Genomic DNA, 23,239 nt, shown 5'->3' on the forward strand with positions numbered 1-23,239 from the left:
ATGTTTAAACCAGGCTTTTTTGGTTTAAACCAGGCTTTTTTGACTTAGATTTTTTCTTTATGTATTTATATTACATATTCACAGAAATAGCCTAAGTTTCTTTCCCCTTGATGTTATTATGCAACAGCGGGGTTATGCCGGAAGAACTCCTTTAAGCTTAAAGAAGTGCGGTCAGTAAATTTCTTAAGTTGAGAATCTCCCGCCCTAGCCATTGGGAAAATCCCGTCATTACTTGAAATGTAAGACAATAACGGGAAAATCCTGTTATTGCTTTGCATGTAAAATTTAAAGGTCAACGTACCATAATCAGTACGCTAAAACTGAGGTATTAAATTACAAATTTATTACCGGTACGTAGATATCATTGAGAGTCCAATCCAAGCTAATGTTGGAAGCTACGTAGGCAATCGATAAATTTTACCAATTTCTATCAATATATTTAAGCAATATTGGCTTCTTTATAAAACAACACGCATTTAGGCATGTAGAAATATACAATTTGGTTTGTTTCGTATATTTAGGCTTAACATCCTTACGAAATACCGAGGTTATCAAGGAGAAGACTTTTGCTTAAACTGACATCCGAACCGCTACTTGGGTTACGCATGAAAGAAGGATTGTGGTTCGACCGAGAATTGAACATGGGACACCTTGATTAAAAGGTGAAAGGGAAATAAAACTATTGCAGGTGGTTTGATGTCTGGAAACGTTACCATGAAGTTCACACGATTCGCATTTTTCATTCTTTTTATTTTTGTGGTTTAAACCAGTTATTAAAAAAAAAAAGTTGGTGTAAATCAGCCAACCCTAAAAGTAAACACTTCTTTTTAAAGAATACACAAATAACTAGCAAAGTAGTATGTAGTATTTTTACTTCAAAATATTCCATACCCTCTTTTTGAAACAAAATAAAATTAAAATAAAACATAAGAGAAATACTTAGATTTATATGATACACATAAAGGCTGCACATCTACAGCTTTTGGTTCTGTATATTCTTGAAATTCTACAGTTAAGTTTTATAGAACCACCATCACAGTTTACCCAATCCTCAAGTTTTCTGAATTTTTAACAAGAGGGATTCAACATATCATTACGGAACTCCCCCCCCCCAAAAAAGACTACGGAATATATTTAAGTTAAGCTAAATACAACTGCACAACAAACATGACTGAGTGATTAGCTTTTGCGCTTCTATCGGGAAGTCCGGGATTCAACCAGCATTCGACCATTCTGACAAAGCTTTTCTTCATTCCATCTGTGAATGTAGAAATAGTGCGTGTACTGTGAGTTGGGCGACTTCCTTTTTTATTGTTTTTAAATCGTTATTATTACTAATTACCAGCAGTGACGGTTTTGCGAAGGTTAGGGGAGCGGTCTTTCGGACTGAAGCCCGTTCCCCAAAGTTACGGAATGTCTGCAACAAACGAAATATCTATTATTTATGCCTTTACTCATAAACTTTAAGCTCCCGTCAAATAAAAATTACGAATGTTTAAAAAAACTAAACATTAGTAAGAAACCCTTCCCCAAATACTTTTCTAAATCCGCCACTGATTCTCAGTATAAAATGATTTTTAAAGTTGTATCCGGAAGATTATTGCTAAACGTATAAACGAAACGAAACATTAGTTATGCCTGTACTCATAAACTTCAAGCACTTCCCAAATAAAATTAGGACTTTTTAGGAAACGAAACAATCAGAAAAAACCCTCCTAAAGTACTTTTCTAAATCCGCTACTGATTATTTGTATAAATTGGTATTCAAGGTTGTGTCCGGAAAATTATTGCTAAATCACTTCACAGCTACAGTATAACAGAAATGTGGAAGTACGGTTTGACGGATATATTGAAAAACGTACGCTTTGACGGATAAATAGAAAAACGGGCAAGTTTAACTTTTGCGCTAGAAGCTAGAGTACTAAAAGCTCTTAGAAATGAAACACGGATGACAAACTAGAGAAGAAAAAAGATGTCGATAACTCAAAAGTTAAAATAAAGTTAAATAGCCTCTAAAATTACCCTCAAATACTACATTCTTCATGTTAGCTTTAATTCGTAAAACATGTGCTCCATCCATCTTGATGGTGAATTTCAGAGCGAAATATCACATTCAGGTCATGGAATTTTATCTAACTATAGAATATACTATAAGAAAGCTATTTAGATAGAAAAATCATGAAGTTGAAAAAAGCCAAAATTTCCAAAATTCTCGTTTTTTTCCCAAAAAAGCCGGCTTTTTATGTGAAAAAAACCATCGATTCAAAAAAGCCGGCTTTTTTGCATCTCTAAATCAAGGTAAAGTAGACCAAAGTAAAGAGAAGTCTAAAATTGGCCATATAATTAAGCATCCCGTACAAATTTAAAATTCCCATGTAATTAAGCTTGCAGTACAAATTTTATGTAAATTTTCCTCACAACTTTATGACGTGATATCCTTATGCTGTAACGCTCCATACATAAACACAAGTTTCAGCAGTTATTATAATAAAAAGCAGTAGATGTAAAATGCATAAAACTGTAGTTTTTATTTCTCAATAATTGCTTTTCAATTTGTTTCTGAAGAAATATTGATCGTTTTCGATTATTTTTAGAAATCAACCCTATATATAGAAAATACTCCCTCCCAATAAAAGAGTTTTAAAAATGATATTGAGATCAGGGCCTAACTATGTATATACCAAATGTCATTTCAGTTGACTTTGCAATTTGATCATGACGATCACACACACAGTTATATTCAATGTTTTATATAGATATTCGTACATTATAGGTAATTCACATTTTTTTCTCCAGTAGTTAGCTCCTCTAAAAACTCACAGGATGTGTCTGAAAAATCAAGAAGTAAGTCCTATTGCTACTATTACAATTCCAAATATGGTCAATTGCCTGAAGTTCTGCAAGAGTGCCTGAAATTCTTTCTTCAATAGAGACAAATGAAAAAAGAAGAAAAAAGGAGGCCTTGAAAGTAAAAGGTAGACAAATTCACCAGTGCTCAGAAGAAACTGTCTACAATGCATTGAGCAGAATGGGGTCGTAAGTCAGAGTGGATCAGTGGGTCAGTGTGGATCAGAATGGGTAGTTGGGTCAGAGTGAGTCACGGTGGGTTGTATATCGCAGTGAGTCACATTCTGTTGAACCATGACCCACTTACAAATCTTGACGCAATTGACCCACTGACTCACTCCATCTCTGGACTGCACACACGTATAAAGCAGTCATATATTTATCTTAACCTTCCTGACTTTACTTAACCTCACTAATTTAAGTTAATCTACAAAAAATGCAATAAAGCAATTATTATTGACAAATACAAACATATAGGAATGTATTTTGAGAAAAAGAAAAATCAAAATGAACCAGTCGAGATTTGAACCCGCGTTGTTCCGCTTAAGAAACAGACGTTCTACCGACTTAGCCACGGCAGAACTTGTAACTTTTGGCTTTGTAGCTTTATTTATATTACGTGTGTTACGTAACAACGCTACAAGATGTCATTACTGTCCTTCAAGACCCGTTTCGTAAATTTACGAAATAACTCATTTAATCCTTAATCAATCCGATTATATCTCTATATACGTATATACGATGTATGTGTGTGTGTTGGTGCACCCAAGAGATTAATTCATAATAGATTAGTGTATTCTTGATGTTAATCTACAGCACAAATGCTTTTAATGAAAACATGGGGCCTGTTGCCGTAGATAGCTAAAGGCCGTAAATGAAATTCTAACTTCAAGTGTAACTGGAGTAACTCACCGTCAATGGCTGATTTAACACGCTTGATGACAGCGCGTGTAATGGTTGAATTATAAACACACTTGATAGAGCCTATGTAGATAAGTGGGTACCGTGTGTGACTGTCGTTCTCAGGATTCTGTGTTCGAGTCTCAGCCTAGACTGAGTTGCATTTTTTTTCAAGGAATTAAACATTATAAATGATGTTCGCGTTTGATACTGAAAGAGATTTATCCTATGAAGGGAGAAAAACAAGACAATACAGGGGGCAGGGGGAAAGACGGAGATTGTTTATCCTTAAGTGTTAAAATTTAACTTATTCCCATGTCTTTTGCTCTTTAGTTTGCCTCTTTCCTTCTTTTCTCATTTTGTTTAGCTTTCCATACTTTTTCGGTCTCTACATGATGCGTATTATTCTTTTCGTTTCCTTTGCTTTAATTCCTATATCTTTGATCTTAAAGTGAATGGAATTTCTGCAGATTTATCTCGTGGTTGTTTCTCTAAGTGATGCTCTCAGGTAGTAATACCTTTTCCTCCAAATGGAGGAATATCCTGGCATGTTATGTTTTCGGGCATGTATTTGCTGTCATGTTGGTTGTCCAACTATCAGACATACAGTGAAACTATTCTGCTACTGGAAAAAGCTATCATTTCTTATTTATCCAACCTCCACTTTTTACAGTCGCTGACTGTACAAGAATTTTTCGTGGTGGTACAAAAATGAACAATAGCTAGGCTAAATTTTGAATAATTAAAATTAGAATTTGAAGATTCTCACTACAAGTGATGCAAGTGGCAAAGTTTTGAAACGGCACTAGCTCTTTTATATGAACGAGGACAAAAATTGGACAAAATTCGAAAAACTGGAGCTAGTTAAAATTCGAATATGGAAACAACATACTATAAGTAATCGAAGTGGCCATATTTTGAAGTAATCCACCCTCGTTTATTTGAGTGGAACAATAATTTCCCTTTGGTGGTCAAAAGTGGACAAAATTCTGAGCTAGTTAAAATTCGAATTTGTAGATGTCACAGTACAGCTGATCCAAGTGCCCCAAATTTTGAAATTGCCCTCCCTCGTATATTTGAATGTTACAAAAATTTTTATTCGGTGGACAAAAATGGATAAAACTTGAACAAAATTATTAGCTTCTTAAAATTCAAATGTGAAGATGTCGCACTACAACTAAATGGACCCCATTCTACCTAAAAAAAAAAGTCACAATTTTCTATCCACTTAGGGACCTAGGTCAACTTTAAACCTCTACAACACTAATATATCCTATAAGTACCATGTTGATATCTAAGAAACGAGCTTGTAATTGAAAAACATAGATTATGGTAAACAGAAGAGTAAAAAAGTCATGGTTTAGAACCTAAATTCAAACTTTTCTTGCGACCCCTAACTACTCAATTGTAACGATCTGTACTTGCTTTTGTTCAGTAAGAACTGATGTTTGACTGGTGTAAGTTGACTTGAATTCGTACATATGGGTACGGATTTATAAATATAAATTTCGAATTTTTTGACCGAAAAATAGATAAATTTTAATTTCCCTACTTGGCAACAGTGGTTTTAATTTGTTCAAATTGGTCTAAAAATAAGGTATCCAAATGGGGTAAATGTCTGACAAGTCCTAAGTAGATCTCTCTATAACGAAGGAAGTTATATTGGAGAAATCTTTTAAAAATTCGAAATTGGAAAATTATCGAATTGTTTACTTTGGGCTCAAATTTGAGAGGAGAAATTAGACACTCAGGAAAAAAATTACCATTAGGATAAACTATAGTCCAATTCTATTTGGCGTAGAAAAAATCATTCCGATATCTTAATGTTCACACAGCAGAGGATTAAGAAAGAGGCACACCCGTGTGCGTTACTTTCCTTACCCTGTCTCCAAAAGGGATAGAATTTGATGGCGTTATATTAGAACTGTCCTGCATTAATGATCCAATTTTCTTATTCCTTTCCCTATTGAAAGATTGATTTCATTCCTTGTAGTTCTTTCTTTCTACGGGTATTACCAAGTGTTGGGACTTAATTATTTTGAAATAGTGTTATTTAAGAGATGATAATGTTAAAGTTTAAATTAAAAAGAGATGACTTTGATTTGTTGGAGACATTGGTCCGATTTTGAATTTAACAGGTTGATAAAGCTTATTGAAATTTTGATTAACCCATTTGGTACCATAATTTTTCTACTGCATATATTTGATTGCATGTTACACATTTTCTTATACACGGAACAATATTCGACAAAAGGAGAGTTCGGTTTTGTGTACTGGGGTACGTCCAGTACAGTCTGTCTTATGTATAGGACATCGGACGTTTGGGTTGACAATTTAAAAAAATAAAAATCATACCTGATTTCGACTCACGGTCAGTTATATTAAACTACCATTTTTGCAAGACTACATACCGGTATATTCTGTTCTAAAATCAATACACAGCATTTTTACATTAGCGATACTAATCATCAAAGCAAGGCACTGCGAAAAAAAAAAAAACATTTCATTGATGGCACTATATTACAGGTTTCTTCGGACATGCTTCGCATCTTCTTTGCTTTCCTTCGTGATTTCATATTAACGTATGTTTGCTTACTTTTCGTGTCTCTGGACCAGTATTCGAGGTGGGAAAAGAGCAGGCGGGTGGGAGGCGGTATGGTTTATTACGATTTTGACCCAACATACCGGCTATCTAAATGTTGAAATATAGTGAGGGTATGTTGCCTAAAAGATTGCATTTCTATGTTCATAATGACTGAAAACCAATGGAGAGCTTTTCTGTAGTTACGGGGAAGGAGAACATGAAGAGACTTTGACTTCCCGCCAAATTAAAAAAAAAAATATCCCTTTCTGTTGTATTATGGAGAATTATGCACGAAAATTCTCAAAAACCGAGTTTTTATATTAACAAATTCCTGCGGGAAAACTCCCAGACCCCACTCGACTAAGCGGTACACCAAACCTCCGATTGTCCCCACAGCAGACAACCCTAAATCCGCCCATGCTCAAAACATGTCATTTATATGCATTAAGGCAAGAAGACGCATACATCGCAGAAGACGCATAAAAAAGACGCAAGAAGACGCATCAAGAAACAATTCAATATGGCACATCAAAATATAAACTAGATGAACTTCTTTGAAGACACATTATAAAAACAAACGGTAGAAAAAGGTAACAAAATGTCGATGTTGTCAACTTAGAAATTATTTCTATATAAGGGTACGAACATGCCGAAGAGACCTCGCGACCGAGGTCGAGATTTAAGTCGCGGTTGCTACCTCGATGTCTAGGTCGCGATGGATGAAGGGCGCACATAGCGAGGAGATCGCGCCCTCGCAGTACGTTTTCGGTTTGAGGAGTAATATTACTGTGACGCGTGTGAAATTATTGCATAAAAAAACACTGCAAAACGATATTTTGACATTCAAAGGACCAAATAGTTTATAAATAGGGATGGACACGAGATGAGACATAAGAAATGTCAGTCTCGTCTCTTGTTTCGCAAAAATATTTGAGTTTCATCTTTTGTCCATCTCTATCACTAAATCAAAAACTGTTACCTTTTTCTCAATTTTTTGTGAAAAAATTCCCTCTTTCAGCACTCAGGCGAAAAGTCATTTCCCAATAAAATTAAAAAAAGAAAGAGAAACAGGCATGTCTTCAGGTTTCAAGGTGAAGGGGGTATTAACTTCGGCAAATGAAGTTTCATCACTGTAGTTCCATTATTCGACGTTTTCTCCCTATGGATACGTGCCTTTCTTTACAGGTATTTCTTTACCTTACATTAGTAACGAATTTAGAAGAAACCCTTCTTTATTAATCTCGGAATTGGGGTAGTGGTGGAGTTTTTAAGTATAGATATGGATAACATAGCTTCTATTGATGTCTACATCCCTCGACTAAAATTAGGATCAACAGTAGCAAGTAGAATTTACAGTAGAAGCTGAGACGACTCAAGAGACCAACGAGGCACAGAGAACCACATCCCTATCTAACACAGAACAAGAAAACACACTGCCAGAAGTAAAACAAAAGAACACAACCCTCTCGACATCCTAGTTGCAGAAGAGGAGGAAGCAGAATGTGTCACACACAGTCTCCAACAAGTACATAATTTTATCAGACAAACAATAAACAAAACTGTACAACAAATCATATGAGGCTTAATCACAATGCTAGACGACACAGTACAAGGGCAGCACAACCGGCTAGAGAATAGCATCAAACTCGCTACTAAACAAATCATGAAACCCAATATACCGGTACAACTCATCCATCCTAAGCTATAAAAGAGCCCTGCACATTGAACAGAATAGGCCACACACATACACACAAGTACACAACACACGCTAGAAACACATGCAGCCTATTTCTTGCCGATTTTATGTTCGAAACGGGAGGTATTGCCAAAAAATACTATGTATAATTGCTATTACGTATTTACACATGGATATTTTCGAAACCCTCAAATCGACCATACTCAAGAAAAACCATCAAACAAAAAGGTATAGGTATAGGTAACCACCTGAGAAACCTAATCGATTAATTTTCTCATGCCTAATTTTATCTATTAAATTTGAAATAAACTCCACGACAGTTCTCCTTGCACGGTAGAGAAAATTATAATTTTTTGTCTTAATTTTAATCAGTTTTGAGGGTAATTTTAATTGTAACTGTCACTTTCTTTTGAGACTAATTTTAAATTTAATAGTTTATTTTTAGAGCCTTAATTTTTATTCCTTAAATTCTTAATAAGTCTTACAACTTTGCCTTTCATATATGAACAAGATACCAGATTGATTGATTGAAAGTTTAAGGGGAACGTCAGCATCGAGGCTCAATAAAATACCAAAAAATGTATTTCACTCAATATTGAAGTCTTCTTTAAACGAGATATAGCTTTGTAAACTTTGGATTTAGTATGGTTAAAAAAAGTTTTTGAAAATTTATGCCGGACTTCGTCTTTTGAAGTGATTTCTTTAAAGAAATAATACATTTCATTCCGTTTTTTTCTATACTACAACAAGATCGCCAATAATACTATATGACGAAACTGAAATGTATATCACATTAAAAACTACTATTATGTTACATGCAGTGTCTGAGGAATTATCAGAGAAATATGTGATTACCTTGTTTCCGTTGCCATGCGTCTATAAATAGAACACAAAAGAAATGTCTAAGTAGCTGTATCTAGGAAGCTAATATCCACACGACACACCAAAAATGTTCCAAGTGACTAGTTAGATACATGGAAATGTACGCGTGAATGTGTGCTGGTCTCATGCCAAGATAACGTGAGAAGAATCACGCGACAAATTCAAGGCTTTGTTGAAAACGAAAAGAAAAGAAATCTTTATCTTGAACGATATCTATCTGTGTAGCGCTCACCTAATCACAGTCATTAAAAAAAAGAAAAAGAAAAAGAAAAAAGAAAGAAAGAAACTTGGCCTGAGTTCAAGCTGGAAATAAAATATGTGTTGTAAATTTCAGTTAAATTGATCATAATTACATTTCCGTTTAACACACTTTCCGCCTCAAAATAAGTATCAAGCAAGATCGTTTAAAAAAACAGTACTTGTTAGCAGAAGGAAGTACAGATAGGTTAGTCATCATAACAGTTCCGTTAATACAGTTTCAGTAAACTGTATTTATAGGATTGTAAACACTCATGTTTGAGATCAAGTCACTATTTACGAGCTCAGATCAACTCAAACTCAAGCTTAGAAACTGATCTGAGTTCACGTTTAAGTTCAAAATTTCAAAATCAACTGCTGAACTCAAATTCGTTTTTCATTTGAGTTACGCTTATTATGAAAATAATCAATACAGTATAAATAAAAAGAAAATTGAGGTTTTCTGGGTAAAATGGTTAAATCTATTGACTTGAATTTTTGAACATAGCACAGGCCTTGAACCAATTTTTATCATTCTAATTAAAATGCGTATCGTAAGCGGAGAAATTAGATTTAAAATGTTTTCAAAATTGGGTATCTTGCGAACCTCTCAAATTAGAAAGATGAAACTCATCATAACAACTTCTTATTCAAAGTAAGTTAACTCTCTCTCACAAAAAAAAAAAAAAAAAAAAAAATGTTTTTCGGGATTTTCGAAAATTTCGCTTTTAAGGAACAGAACATATTTTCTTTATGTTAATTTCCGATTTTATTTATCCGGAAAACGACCATTAGGATGACCTAGGCGCAGATGGGAGGGCAATATTAAGATGGATCTCGCAGAGATTGGAATACAAAGTAGAAACTGGATGCAGTTAGCTAAGGATAGAAGTCAGTGGAGAGCTTTTGTGAACGCGGCATTGAACCTCCGGGTTCCATAGGCCATAGAGTTAGTTAGTTAGTTAGTTTATTTACAAACTAGCTAATGTATGGAAACGAATGAAATGTTTGATATGATTATATGGAAGTGCACTTGACTCAAACTGGATTTTTATAATTTCATTGTGAAATACTTTTTCCAAGGGGAAAAAGGGGATTCAAATTTACTTTCAAGTATTTTCCGCTAACCACATTCTTCCCACTTGAGTTGGTTAGTAATAAACAATAAATCTATATACAACGAATTTTAGGACACCACTATTCAGAATTGATAAGCTCTGCAACTACACAATTTTTGTTTTAGTTGCCAATGTTCTACATATAGACAATGTTTAACATCTTCTCAACTAAAGGAAGTGAGCCAATGGAATGATTAAATTTTGTATCTCCTTAACATGAGTTGTTTGATATATTGATGTAGTCCTCCTACCTTTATTGTCCAGTTACTATGTGCTTGATCTTTCTCATTCAATTCACCTTCAAATTTCTTTCTAGGAGTACATTAATTCATTTCATCGACGAATTATTTTTCATGGTCAGTCACGTTGTTTCTTCTTTCCCTATTGCTGACTGAATGCAGAGTTTGTCATTTGGTTCTTCTAATATGTCTGTTACTTCGTCTTTTTGTCCATCATGCGCGCAGAATTCTTCTGCAGTACATGTGGAACACATGCCCGTAGTCAAAGAATAATAAGGGGGCAACGATGTCAAGAAACACTAAGGAAGTGATTTTCCACGAAAGCTTCATGACTTTTTCCATTACTTTTTGTCTCATTTCATTATTCATTCCCATTCAAGTCAGATTTCATTCCATTATCGTCCAAAAATGATAGTAAGATTTAAAAATACTAAGCGTAAAGTTCATGGCACTATTTAATTGAAAAAATAACAAGAAAATAATACTACATATGTACCACGAAAATTGTAAAATTTCATCTTCGTTCATTTTGTATAATAATTTTGCTTGTAAGGTATTTTGTTTCTTATTAATCGTTAAAATTGAAGTAATCTTTCCCTTATGAATACGAAGATAATTATATTGAAGATTCTTCATGTGATAGCAAGAGAGAATAAAATTCTACATTCCATTCATGGCATGCACTTATTTAACATTTGGTTTTAAAACGAAATCCACTGGGCATTTTCAAAATGCATAACTCTCTGCATATTTGGAGCAAAAGTCGTCGGCATAATATCCTTCAAACGCCTGCGGATCCTGTGAATGGCTATGACAACGAATTTTGTTAATAATAACTGGTGTACAGTTTGCGCTTAAAATTGGACCAAAAGTCGTCAATAGGCCGCAGTTGCGGAGTCCTTTGGCATGTTTCGCCATTCATATTAACATTTTCTGTGAAAATTTCGATTTGGTACGAAAATGCACTGTATCGAGTTTATCAGCAGTGCGAGGACCATAGAATGATCTAATTTGTAGTATATCTCATGAGGGAAGCCGCAGAATTTTTTCCAAAAGGAAGGGGGTAAAATCCTATACACATCGCATTCAAAAATACACCTTCCATCACTCCTTGTTGCACGCGTGCACATAATATATACGTAATTTAAAACAACACTTATTACGCCGCTATGTCCTTATTAACTACAGTAAATAAACTATAGCACTAAAGTATTTAATATAAATAAAAGATAAATATACAAAAGTATGTGGAAACATCCAAACAAAGCAGGATTTTAAAAGAATTACACAAGTAATGCAGTAGGTTAGTAGGACAGGTAAGGGGAAAACTTTTAGGACATGTAATGTCGATGGATCGTGAAATCCGTAGACGGATCGTGGAATCCGTCATTTTGAATGTGCTTTCATTTTCTTAAATGGAAACTATATACTGTGATACCTTGTTCTGATCTGAAATTATCTCAGGAATTCAACGCTGTGTTTGGTTTCGCTTTATCATCATAACGAAGTTATGACTATTGTTTGGTTTCACAACGTTAGTCACTTGCTTATCACAGATTTCTCCCAATCAAAGGATGTGTTCGATGTATTGTCCAAGGATGGATAACTTTATTAAAAGTGTAATATGTGCACTGTTAAAAATGGTTTCTTAAATTCGAGAAAAAATTCTCGTATTTGAGAACATCCGTTTCTTACCGGAGCACCGAGTAATACATTCTTAAAAGTGAGATTTCGATTTTCTCAAATCATTTTGAGAAATAATGACTCAAATGCAAGGAATTATGTCTCATTTCTGAGGGTGCAAATGCTTTCTCAAATTTGAGAAAAAATGTATTTTTTCTAAAAATTGAGAAAGTAACATTTCAGGAAATGAGATGTATAACCCCAACTTTGAGAAACACATTTCTCGAAGAGATTTGAGAAATATCTTCCTCAAAAGCGAGAAACGGTGCACAGAAACGGGGTTCTGAAATACGAGAAGATGTAAAAGGATATAAACAAAATATAAACATGCAAAAAAAAATTCAAACTATTAATACACCCAGAATTTATATTAAATAAACACCTATAGTTTAAAACATAACACATTTAAATCTTCACTTCAACTCAAGAAAATTCCACGAATACCATGACGACTTGTACTTTAGGTACGCTACTTATTCCTACTGAATCAGGCACTTCAACATTTTCCTTTTTATCACTGTCCACTTTTTCAAGACTTTTCTTTTTCATCGACGTGGTTTACTCAAGATTCTCCCGTTTCCTCCAACATTATACCAACTTCTTGATAATTCAGATTCAAGAATTATCCATCTACTTCAGAATAACGGCAACAATTTCTGCTGGAGTGTAACGTCCCACGCTTATGCTACGAGGATCAGGGAGACGTTATGATAATAATGAGCGAAAATGGTGTAATGAAGAAAGTGAGGGAATCCCGAGAAAACACACATAAGATGTTTACTCACACTGCCCACTTGACGGAAGTGGAATCAAACTAGGGACCCCATGTATCGGAGGCTAGTTCTACCACTGAGTCACCGCAGTCCAATATGTATACTTCTCTACCATAAAAAAAGTTGCCTACATGAGAAAACACCGTGTTTGTGGGCTTTTCCAGGATTCTCCGGTTTTCTCCTACAAGAAACGTACACAGGAATTTATTTCGAAGGGTTCCAAGTTCAATACGAGGACAAATTGTATTAAAATATGTAAAATTGCCCCTAAAAATTAGATAAAATTTACATAAAAGTAGCGATTTCGGGGAAGGTCCGGAGTTCCAGGACTCAGCCCCTACCTTTCACCTTCTTCATTACGGCAGGGGCATGCGACAGTTTCTGCTCCTCATAAACGTGCTGAAACTCCACTGATAAGGATTCAATTCAGATTGGAAACTAGATCACAAACCCCTCCAAAAACTGCCAAGAAACGTACGCCCACATTTTCATTGCAACATTATTATCCATCTCTATCACTATCTCTCTTAGCCTTGGAGCACATGCGTGGACGTTGGATTAAAAAATAAATGAAATTTTTGAGTTTTACTTCCCACAGTTGTGTTGGGTAGGCTAAAGGAGACAATAATGATGAAAATGAAAAAGATAGTGAAATGAAGAAAATGGGAAGAAATGGGAGAATCCCGAAAAAACCCATGCACACTGTGTTTATCGACCAGAAAGCCCACTTGCCACGAGTTGAGAATCCTGGGATCAAAGCAAGGGCCTCATCGCACCAGAGGCGAACGCTCTACCAATGAGCTACCGCAGCCTCTACGTTAAATTAGGAGCAAATGCGTACAGTACTACGCCACAAATAACCTGCAAACGTGTGTCGTTAAAACGTTTACTGGTGGTGAAACAAAGGAGACGCCAATCTATGCTCGGTGATCAGTACAAAGTACCTTTGTATTACAATTCCATAATAATAAATCGTACGTTGTTTTGTAACTCTGTTTCTAACTACACAGATGACTTATGTATTCTTTGTTTCCATACATAAGCTATTTTGCACATTATAACGAATGATGTAAAACATTGACTAGAAAACAACGTGACCTACGGGGCTCTAACCCGCCTTCACTTGTTATTACTGCAGTCGTTGTTATGTGAATTGAGTACTGAGCTTTGATACATAAAGAAGCCAACCTGACTGCTATAGCCTATATAACCTGTTTGAGGGGGTCAGCGTTCTACACCCCAATGAATGTACTACAGTAACTTTTAGTCTATGGCAGTATGTTTACAATTCACCCAAACTTACGTTCGAATGTTGATATGTATGCTGCTCCTCGCCGCTGTCACATGACATGTATCCATACGCCACCTCAGCTACATCACCTACTGCGTACTCAAATCCATTCGCACTCTGCTACAGCTGAAATCCTTTTTCTCGTTTCCTGAATACTAATTGAACCCTAGCAATATTACTCCCTAGTAAAACATAGTAATATTATTTCGGTAAGATTGTTACTGTTATTTTTTAATCATCTATGATATTGCAAATCACGCACTATTCCATTCTCGTTTTTAAGAACTGAGATCTCAAAAATGGGGACCTGAAAATTTGCCTTCAGCTCACAAATGAAAACACATTTGGAAATAATGAGACATTTTCCCTCAAATATGAGTAAACATTACTTATTTTGTTTTGAACTTGCATTTTTCTCATTTCTGAGCAAGGAAATTTTTAAGAGTGTGCAATTCGCTATCTGTTTTCGTTCTTACTTTATAACCAATTCCTGCGCAAGCTAAATAAGCTTATTAGCGTAACTTTTAATAAGCTCTGAATAACGTTATGCTCTGAATAACATTATTGAGTTCCCTCATGGCTAAGCGGTAAGCGTACACGCCTTTGGCGTGGTAGACCCAGGTTCGGTTCCTGGCGGAAGCTCATGCGTTTCGGAATCCATATTAAGCCGTAGGTCCACGTCTCATATAGCCTTGCTCCTGAAAGGGACGTTAAACAAAAACTCAAATCAAATCAAATTGTATTATTCCCCGGAACATTCTGCATTTTGGTACAGTAGTTACCGCCACGAATGGAATAACATTATTCGACATCCTACCTTTGTCTTACTTATTTGAAATTGAGAAGATAAAACTGGTTCCAAGAAGTGCCAGTTCTTTCTCGAACCCGATGAGTTTTGTTCTTTGCTTTTAGGGTTATAAACGTATTGAAGTTCTCCAGATCATTTTTGTATGAGATGACTTATTTCCGTTATGATAAGAAAGTACCACTTGTATGGCTTTCTTTTTTTCTCGCTTAGCGTTTATACTGATATTTCTTCTTCAACAATGATGTTCTTGGTGCCATTCTCGAATAACGCTAAAATCATTCTTGGTGGCAGGGGGACTAAGGTGGGATCAGAAAGAATCTCCTGAACAGAGATGGGTACCCTCGCTCATTTTTGCCCTCAAGAGGGCCGCCCTCACCCTCACTCACCCTCATTTTGGTGGGTGAGGGTGAGGGAGTTGATTGAGGGTGAGGGTGGTTGAGGATGAGAGAATCGACAGAGGGTGAGGGTGGCTGAAGGTGAGGGAGTCGATTGAATGAGGATGAGGGAATCGACTGAGGGTGAGGGTGGCTGAGGGCGTGTGTGAGGGAGTCGATTGAGGGTGACGGTGAGGGTGATTGTGAGGGAGTCAATTGAGGTGAAGGTGGCTGGGGGTGAGGGAATTGATTGAGGGTGAAGGTGAATGAGGGTTAGCAAAAATGCTCATCACCAAAATGAATTCCTGAAGGATGTTTGTTTGAAAGTTATTTGTTTGGAAAATGGTTGAAATAGCACTTTCCTGCAAACTTCAAATAGAGTGACGTAATTAGGTCATAAAACATCAGCTGGTCCAGTGTACGAATTGACGGGTAAAGTGAAGGAGATATTCCGTGTGACAAAAACTTAGTTCCCTCCCTGAGGAACATTTTCATTTTACCCCCTCTCTACGACTTTTTTCGAGTGGTTATATAGATAGAAAAAATAACAACGTATTTTACGTAACCAAACAAAAACATTGCATTTATATCTGACTTTAAACAGGTTATAAACATTTTTGCAGTTGTTAGAATCACACATTTTGTTTCTTAAAATAGTTCCTTGCTCATGCGGAAAACAAATTCCTTTGTCAGAAGCGAACTATAGAGGCTCGAGAGGGGTGGAAAGGTCACGAAAATTCTGTAATTCTTGGAAAAGCATTCCTTGTAAGGCCACATTACCACGTTAAATGAATCTGGTAGCTGTCATAAAAAAAAATTGCAACCCGATCTTTCTATTTAGTGTGTACAGTGGGCCACAGAAATTCTTGATGTACAAAGTCCGTGAGTGAGGCAACCCAACTTACGTCTGCTCGAAGATTAATTACGCTTGGTAGAGTAGCAGGAACAGCAGCATGAAGTTGTCACACCTGTTAAAAGAACTTATCGTAATATCGTATCGCAGCTGCCGATTTCCCACATTGCTCTTACCTTCGTTGTTAGAGGCCACCGCTTTTAGGTAAAGAATCGAATTTATCTGTATGCTTGGTACCAGAAATTGACCAAACTTGACTCACCCATCGGATTACCACTGAGATATCTGGAAAACGGTACCTGACGATTTCACATATTGTTGTTATTCTCATTGTTGAGGTCACCATTGCCAAAGAACCATCGTTGAATTTTTCCATTGTTAAATAAACAATCAACTTTATCGTTTATACTTTCCAACACTTACTAACCAAATTTGACACACACACTTACGATTGAGATGTGTATGGAATGGCTCGTGTTTATTTCACATATTGTTGTCAGTTTCGTTGTTAGAGGCCACCATTTTTAAATAAAATATCAAGCTTACCCGCTACACTTTGTAGCAGAAACTGACCAAACTTGGAACACCCAACGGATTATCACTAGGAATGGTACCAGTCGATCTCACATATTGTTGTTAGTCTCATTCTTGCAGTCACCTTTCTTAAATAAACCATCGTTGAATTTCTAAATTGTTAAATAAACAGTGAACTTCATCTACTTTATACCACTAACTAACCAAACTTGGCGCACACATTTCCGATTGAGATATCTATGGAATTTGACGTGTCGATTTCACATATTGTTATTAGTTTCATTGTTACAGGCCATCATTTTTAAATAAACATTCAAGGTTATATGTAATACTTTCGACGAGAAAATCATCAATCTTCGCAAACCCATTTAGCTTGAATTTTTTATTTATTTATTTTTTTTTTGGAATGGTACATGTAGATTTCTCATTTCTTGTTATTTGCATTGTTATTATTTGCAAGGCGACAATTCTTAAATAAAAAGTCAGTATTATCTGAAATATATTCTACCAGAAACTAACCAAACCTGGCGCACTCATTTAGAGCTGATTTTTTTTATCTATCGTATGGTACCTGTCGATTTCGCATATTGTTCTTAGTTTCATTCTTGGAGGGCACCATTTCTAAATAAACAATCACCTTTATCTGCCAAACTTTCCACCAGAAACCGACCAAACTTTGCACTCCCATTTAAGATTGAAATATGTAGGTCATTGTACGTGCCGATTTTAAAAATTGTTGTTTGTTTCATTGTTGAAGGCAACCATAGTTAAATCAACAATCAACACTTTCTACCACAGATATACCAGGCTTATGACGCCAATTTATCAATGAATCTTTTTCTCTATCGCATTGTAATTGTTGATTTTACATATTGTTTTTTGTTTCGTTGTTGGAGTAAAAAGTTTTATTAAACAATCAACTTTATCTGCAATACTTTGTTCCTGAAACTGACTAAACTTGGCACACCCACCGGATTGCCACTTAGATATCTAGTGCCACAATTCTATATATCGATTTCACATATTGTTGTTAGTTTCGTTTTTGGAGGTCACATTGTGAAGTAAACCATTGTTAATTTCTCCATTGTTTAACAAACAGTCAACTTTATCTGTCATTCTTTCTTCCAGAAATTGAAGAAACTTTGCGCAACAATTTCAGATTGGAACATCTAAATAATGGTACGTGTCAATTTCACATATTATTGTTAGTTTCATTGTTGATGGCCACCATTCTATATAAACAATCAACTTTATCTGCTACAATTTCTACCAGAAAATGACCGTACTTGGCACACATATTTACGATTCATTTTTTTTATCTATCGTAAGGTACCTGCCGATTTTACATATTGTTGTTAATGTCATTGTTGGAGGCCACCATTTTAAAATAAATAATCAACCTGTCTTCTATACATTGTACCAGAAACTGACGAAACCCGAATTACCACTGGGATGTCTATCAAATGGAACAAAAAGTTTTTCTCACTGTTTGTTAGTTCCATTGTTCCGGTTCAACATTGTTAAATAAAAAAAGATGAGTTTTTCCAATTTTAAATAAACAATCAACTTTATCTGCTACAGTTTCTGCCACTAACTACAGTTTCTTCTCACACATATATAGCCTAGAGATATCTATGGAATGGTACGTGTTTATTTCACATATTGTTGGTAATTTCATTGTTAGAAGGAACCGTCTTTAAATAAACAATCGAGTTTATCTGCTGTATTGTCTTGCAGAAACAAACCAAACTTTCCATACCCATTGAACATTGAAATATCTAGGGAAAGTTACGCTTGAATTTCACATATTGTGATTAGTTTGGTTGTTGAAAGCCCAACATTCTTAAATAAACAATCAACTTTCTATGCTACACTTTCTACCAGAAACTGGCCAAACTTCGCCCACACATTTCCAATTCAATTTTTTGTCTATCGTATGGTACCTGTCGATTTCACATATTCTTGTTCGTTACGTTGTTAGAGGCCTCAATTTTTAAATAAACAATCAATTTTATCTTCCATACTTTCGACCAGAATCTGCTCATTTTTTCCCATGGTTATACGATTGAAACATCTAAGGATGGTACCCATAGATTTTACATGTTGTTGTTAGTTTGATAGTTGACGGCCAACACCGCTAAATAAACAATCAACTTCAACTGCCCTACATTCTACCACGAACCAACGAAACTTGACACTCATTAACAATTCATTTTTATTAATCGTATAGTATATGTCTTTTTCTCATATTGTTGTTAATTTCATTTTAACTGTTTTAAATAAACAAACAAATTTATCTACAGCACTTTCTAAAAACAAACTAACAAAACCTGACACACCCATCGCATTACCACTGAGATATCTAGAGAATGGCACCAGTCGCTTTCACATATTGTTGTTATTTTCATTTTTGTGGTCACCATTTTCACACATACCATTGTTGGATTTCTCCATTGCTAAATAAATAATCAACTATATCTGCCACACTCTAAGTAACCAAACGTGGCACACACATTTACGATTGAGATACCTATGGAATGGTACGTGTTTAGTTCACATATTGTTGTTACTTTCATTGTTAGAGGCAATCATTTTTAAATACACAATCAACTTTATCTGCCAAACTTTCGAACAGAAACTGACAAAACTTTGTACAACCATTTAAGATTGAAATACAGTATTTAGAGAATTTTACGTGTCGATTTTAAATATTGTTGCTAGTTTCATTGTTGAAGGTAACCATTATTAAATAGAGAATCAACACTTTCTACCAGTAACATGCCAAACTTGCGAATTATTTATGATTCAAGTTTTCATCTATGTTATTGTTCCATTCGACTTCACATAATGTTTTAGTTTCATTGTTGGAGGCCAACATTTTTAATTTAAAAATCAACATAACTGCTATACTTTGTACTGGAAACTGACCAAGCTTTTCACACCCATCTGATTACTACTGAGGTATCTAGGAAATGGTACCAGTCGATTTCATCTATTCTTGTTAGTTTCATTGTTGTTATCACAATTGTCAAACTAACCACCGTTGGATTTATCCATTGTTAAATAAACAAAATAATCTCCACACTTTCTAAAACTAACTAACCAAGTTTGGAACACACATTTGCGATTGAGATATCTATGGAATGGTTCTTGTCGATTTCACACATTGTTATTAGTTTCATTGTTACAGGCCATCATTTTTAAATAAACAATCAACTTTACCTGCCAAACTTTCAACCATACACTGACCAGACTTTGTACAACCACTTAAGATTGGAATATTTACAGAGTTGTACGTGTCGATTTGAAATATTGCTGTTAGTTTCATTGTTGAAGACTACCATTTTGAAATAAGCAATCAACACTCTCTACCACTAACATACCAAACTTGCGAAACTATTTATGATTAAAATTTTTATCTATCTGATGGTTCCTGTTGACTTCACATATTGTTCCTAGTTTCATTGTTGGAGGCCAACATATTTAATTAAACAATCAACTTTATCTGCTATACTTTGTACTAGAAACTGACCAAACTTGGCAAACCTATCGGATTACCACTGACGTATCTAGGAAATGGTACCAGTCCATTTCACACATTGTTCTTACTTTCCTTGTTGGGGTCACCATTTTCAAACAAACCATCGCTGGATATCTCCATTGTTAAATAAACAATCAACTTTATCTAGCACACTTTCTAACACTAACTAACCAAAATTGGCACACACATTTACGCATGAGTTATCTATGGAGAAAGGTGTTTATTTCACATATTGTTGTTAATTTCATTGTTGGAGGCCACCATTTTTAAATAAACAATTCACTTTATTTCCCGTATTGTCTTGCAGAAACTAACTAAGCTTTCCACGATCATTTAAGATTGAAATATCTAGGGAATGTTGCATGTCAGTTTCACATATTGTTGTTTGTTTGATTGTTGAGGACCACCATTATCAACAAAACAATCAGCTATACATGTTACCCTTTCTACCAGAAGCTGACCAAACTTCGCACCCCCCATTTACAATTCATTTTTTTATCTATCGTGTATTACCTGACGATTTGACATATTAGTTTCATTGTTCAGGGCCACCATTTTAAACAAACAATAACAATCACGAAAAATTGTTATTGTTATTGTTAAGATATTGTAAGTTGAAAATGTCTCTGTGCTATAAATATTACAAAAAGTGAGGGAGCGAGTTTTTTTAATGTGTGGAATGTGAGTGAAGTATTTTTGAAGTCTTCGAGATCATTTTTGTAAAATCTGTTTTTAATTTTGTCAATCGGTTGAAGTGTCATAATCGAAAATGCAGAATTCGGTTAGTGTGCTAACGTTAAATTTTTAAAATTTTCTAACAATGTACATTCTTTCAAATGAAATATCTGTACCTTTCTTGTTTCATATGGAAAATAATACTGTGATTTTTTCTAAAAACATATCTTTGTCAATTAAAATCGAAGCTCAAACATGTTTGGAGTGTGGCAAGGAATTTCCAACATAAAAGGGTTTGAGCATACATAAAACTCGAAAACATGCCACACAGGAAATACCTAGAACCAATACGCAGGATTTTGTTCAAGAGCTCACTAAATTAAAATCAAGCACTTCGCTCATTAAATTAATCCCAAGAGGAGATAGGAATGTAGCAGCAACAAAACTCTCATCTGTAGTAGAGGAATGCATCGACAAGAATGATTTTGTTTCTTGGAAGATATTATTATTATTCTCTTTTTACAATTTATATCTACCCAGAAATCGTAGCCTAACATCTGTCACAAACATCATAAAACAAAATATAAACGGAACGTCCTCTATGGACACTTCTCCCGCTCCTAGTAGAAAATGTAATATTGATTTAACAAATAGGATAATATCCAAAATTTCTGAGTTTGATACAAAAGGGGCTTTGACATTACTAGCCTCAGATAATACCTTGGCTCCTGCAAATGAGGAAACATATAAACTCCTGCATGGAAAACAACCATCACCATCTAGAGTTCAAATAATGCCAGATCCTCCAAATGAATTAGACCCATGCTTAAAAGTTAATGAGGATGATGTATTAAAGTCCATCCATAGTTTCCCTGCGGTTCGGCTTCAGGGATAGACGGACTGTCGCCTCAACATTTAAAAGACCTAACGTCCAAATCCGCAGGTGATTCAGCGCTCATGTTACTAAAATCAATAACTAGAATGACAAATCTAATTTTAAATGGAAAGGCAAATCCTGAAATATGTAAATATTTTTACGGAGAAAATATATGTGCCTTACGAAAGAAAGATGGTGGAATCAGGCCATTAGCAGTAGGTTGTGTTTTTCAGAAGATTGGCTTCAAAGATTGCTGTTTCATTGGTCTACAATCGTTGTACTAACTATTTACAACCTCGTCAATTGGGATTTGCCACAAAAAAGGGCAATGAGGCCATCATCCATGCTACCAGAACATTCATAAAAGCAAATGTAGATTCGAACAAGGTAGTCCTCAAAATAGATTACAAAAATGCTTTTAACTCAGTCGAAAGGGACTCCATGTTAAAGGAAATGAAACTAATTCTACCTCAACTATATCCATATTTCTCGCAGAGCTATTCTAGTCCATCAGTGTTATTTTATGGAAATAGAACTATTTCATCACAAGTAGGATGCCAACAAGGTGACCCTGCTGGACTGATGATTTTTAGCATAGCAATCCACCTAATAGTGCGCTCGCTTTCTTCTGAAATAAATTGATTTTATTTAGATGATGGCACATTAGGGGGCTCACCAGATTTGGTTATACAAGATCTAAAATTTCTTATTGACAGAATCTAAGAAGATAGGTCTGAAAATTAATCCTTCTAAATGTGAACTGTTCTTCACGTCGGGTAAATCAGATCCAATTATAGAAGCCCATTTTTAGAATTTTTTGCCTGGAATTCGGACAATACAGGCCCGCGAGCTGTCGTTATTGGGAGAACTACTACTTGAGGATGGCTATGAAAGTTATTTTGAAGACCATTTGAACAGTTTAAAAAATGATGAGAGATAGATTAAAGGGACTGCCATCACATATAGCCTTCTTTCTTCTAAAAAATTGTCTGGGTGTCATCAAATTAACTTACTTTTTGCGTATCACTCCCACATGGCTTCTCCCATCAAAGGTTCTTTAATTGGATGGCTCCCTGAAAACATCTTTACAATCAATAATAAATAAGGTTTTGGATGAAAGTCAATGGGCTCGGGCAAGTTTGCCAATACGGTTCGGTGGTTTGGGTGTTCGAAGAGCATCCGATTTGAGCCTTCCTGCGTTTCTGTCTTCTTGCTGTGGGGTGTTGTCACTAGTCTCCAACATTTTGAAAATTTCATTTGACGAAGTGAAAATCCCTCATCTGTCGGAAGCATTGGAATTGTGGAAAGGCATCTATAATAATGCCAT

At 35.3% G+C, this 23,239-nt stretch overlaps 1 protein-coding gene across 1 annotated transcript in view; it reads right to left on the reverse strand.

The window, feature by feature from the left end:
• Positions 1-9,069, reverse strand: part of LOC145671221 (facilitated trehalose transporter Tret1-like) — a 587,170-nt gene extending 578,101 nt beyond the window's left edge. Inside the window, exon 1 of the mRNA XM_081740103.1 lies at positions 8,883-9,069. Coding sequence (XP_081596229.1) covers positions 8,883-8,899 — 17 coding nt within the window. The 5' untranslated portion in view covers positions 8,900-9,069. The remainder of the gene's footprint in view (positions 1-8,882) is intronic.
• Positions 9,070-23,239: the final 14,170 nt, after the last annotated feature.

The sequence above is a fragment of the Thermobia domestica genome, chromosome 15 (assembly GCF_964235325.1).
Source record: "Thermobia domestica chromosome 15, izTheDome1.hap1.1, whole genome shotgun sequence".
Lineage (NCBI taxonomy): Eukaryota > Metazoa > Arthropoda > Insecta > Zygentoma > Lepismatidae > Thermobia > Thermobia domestica.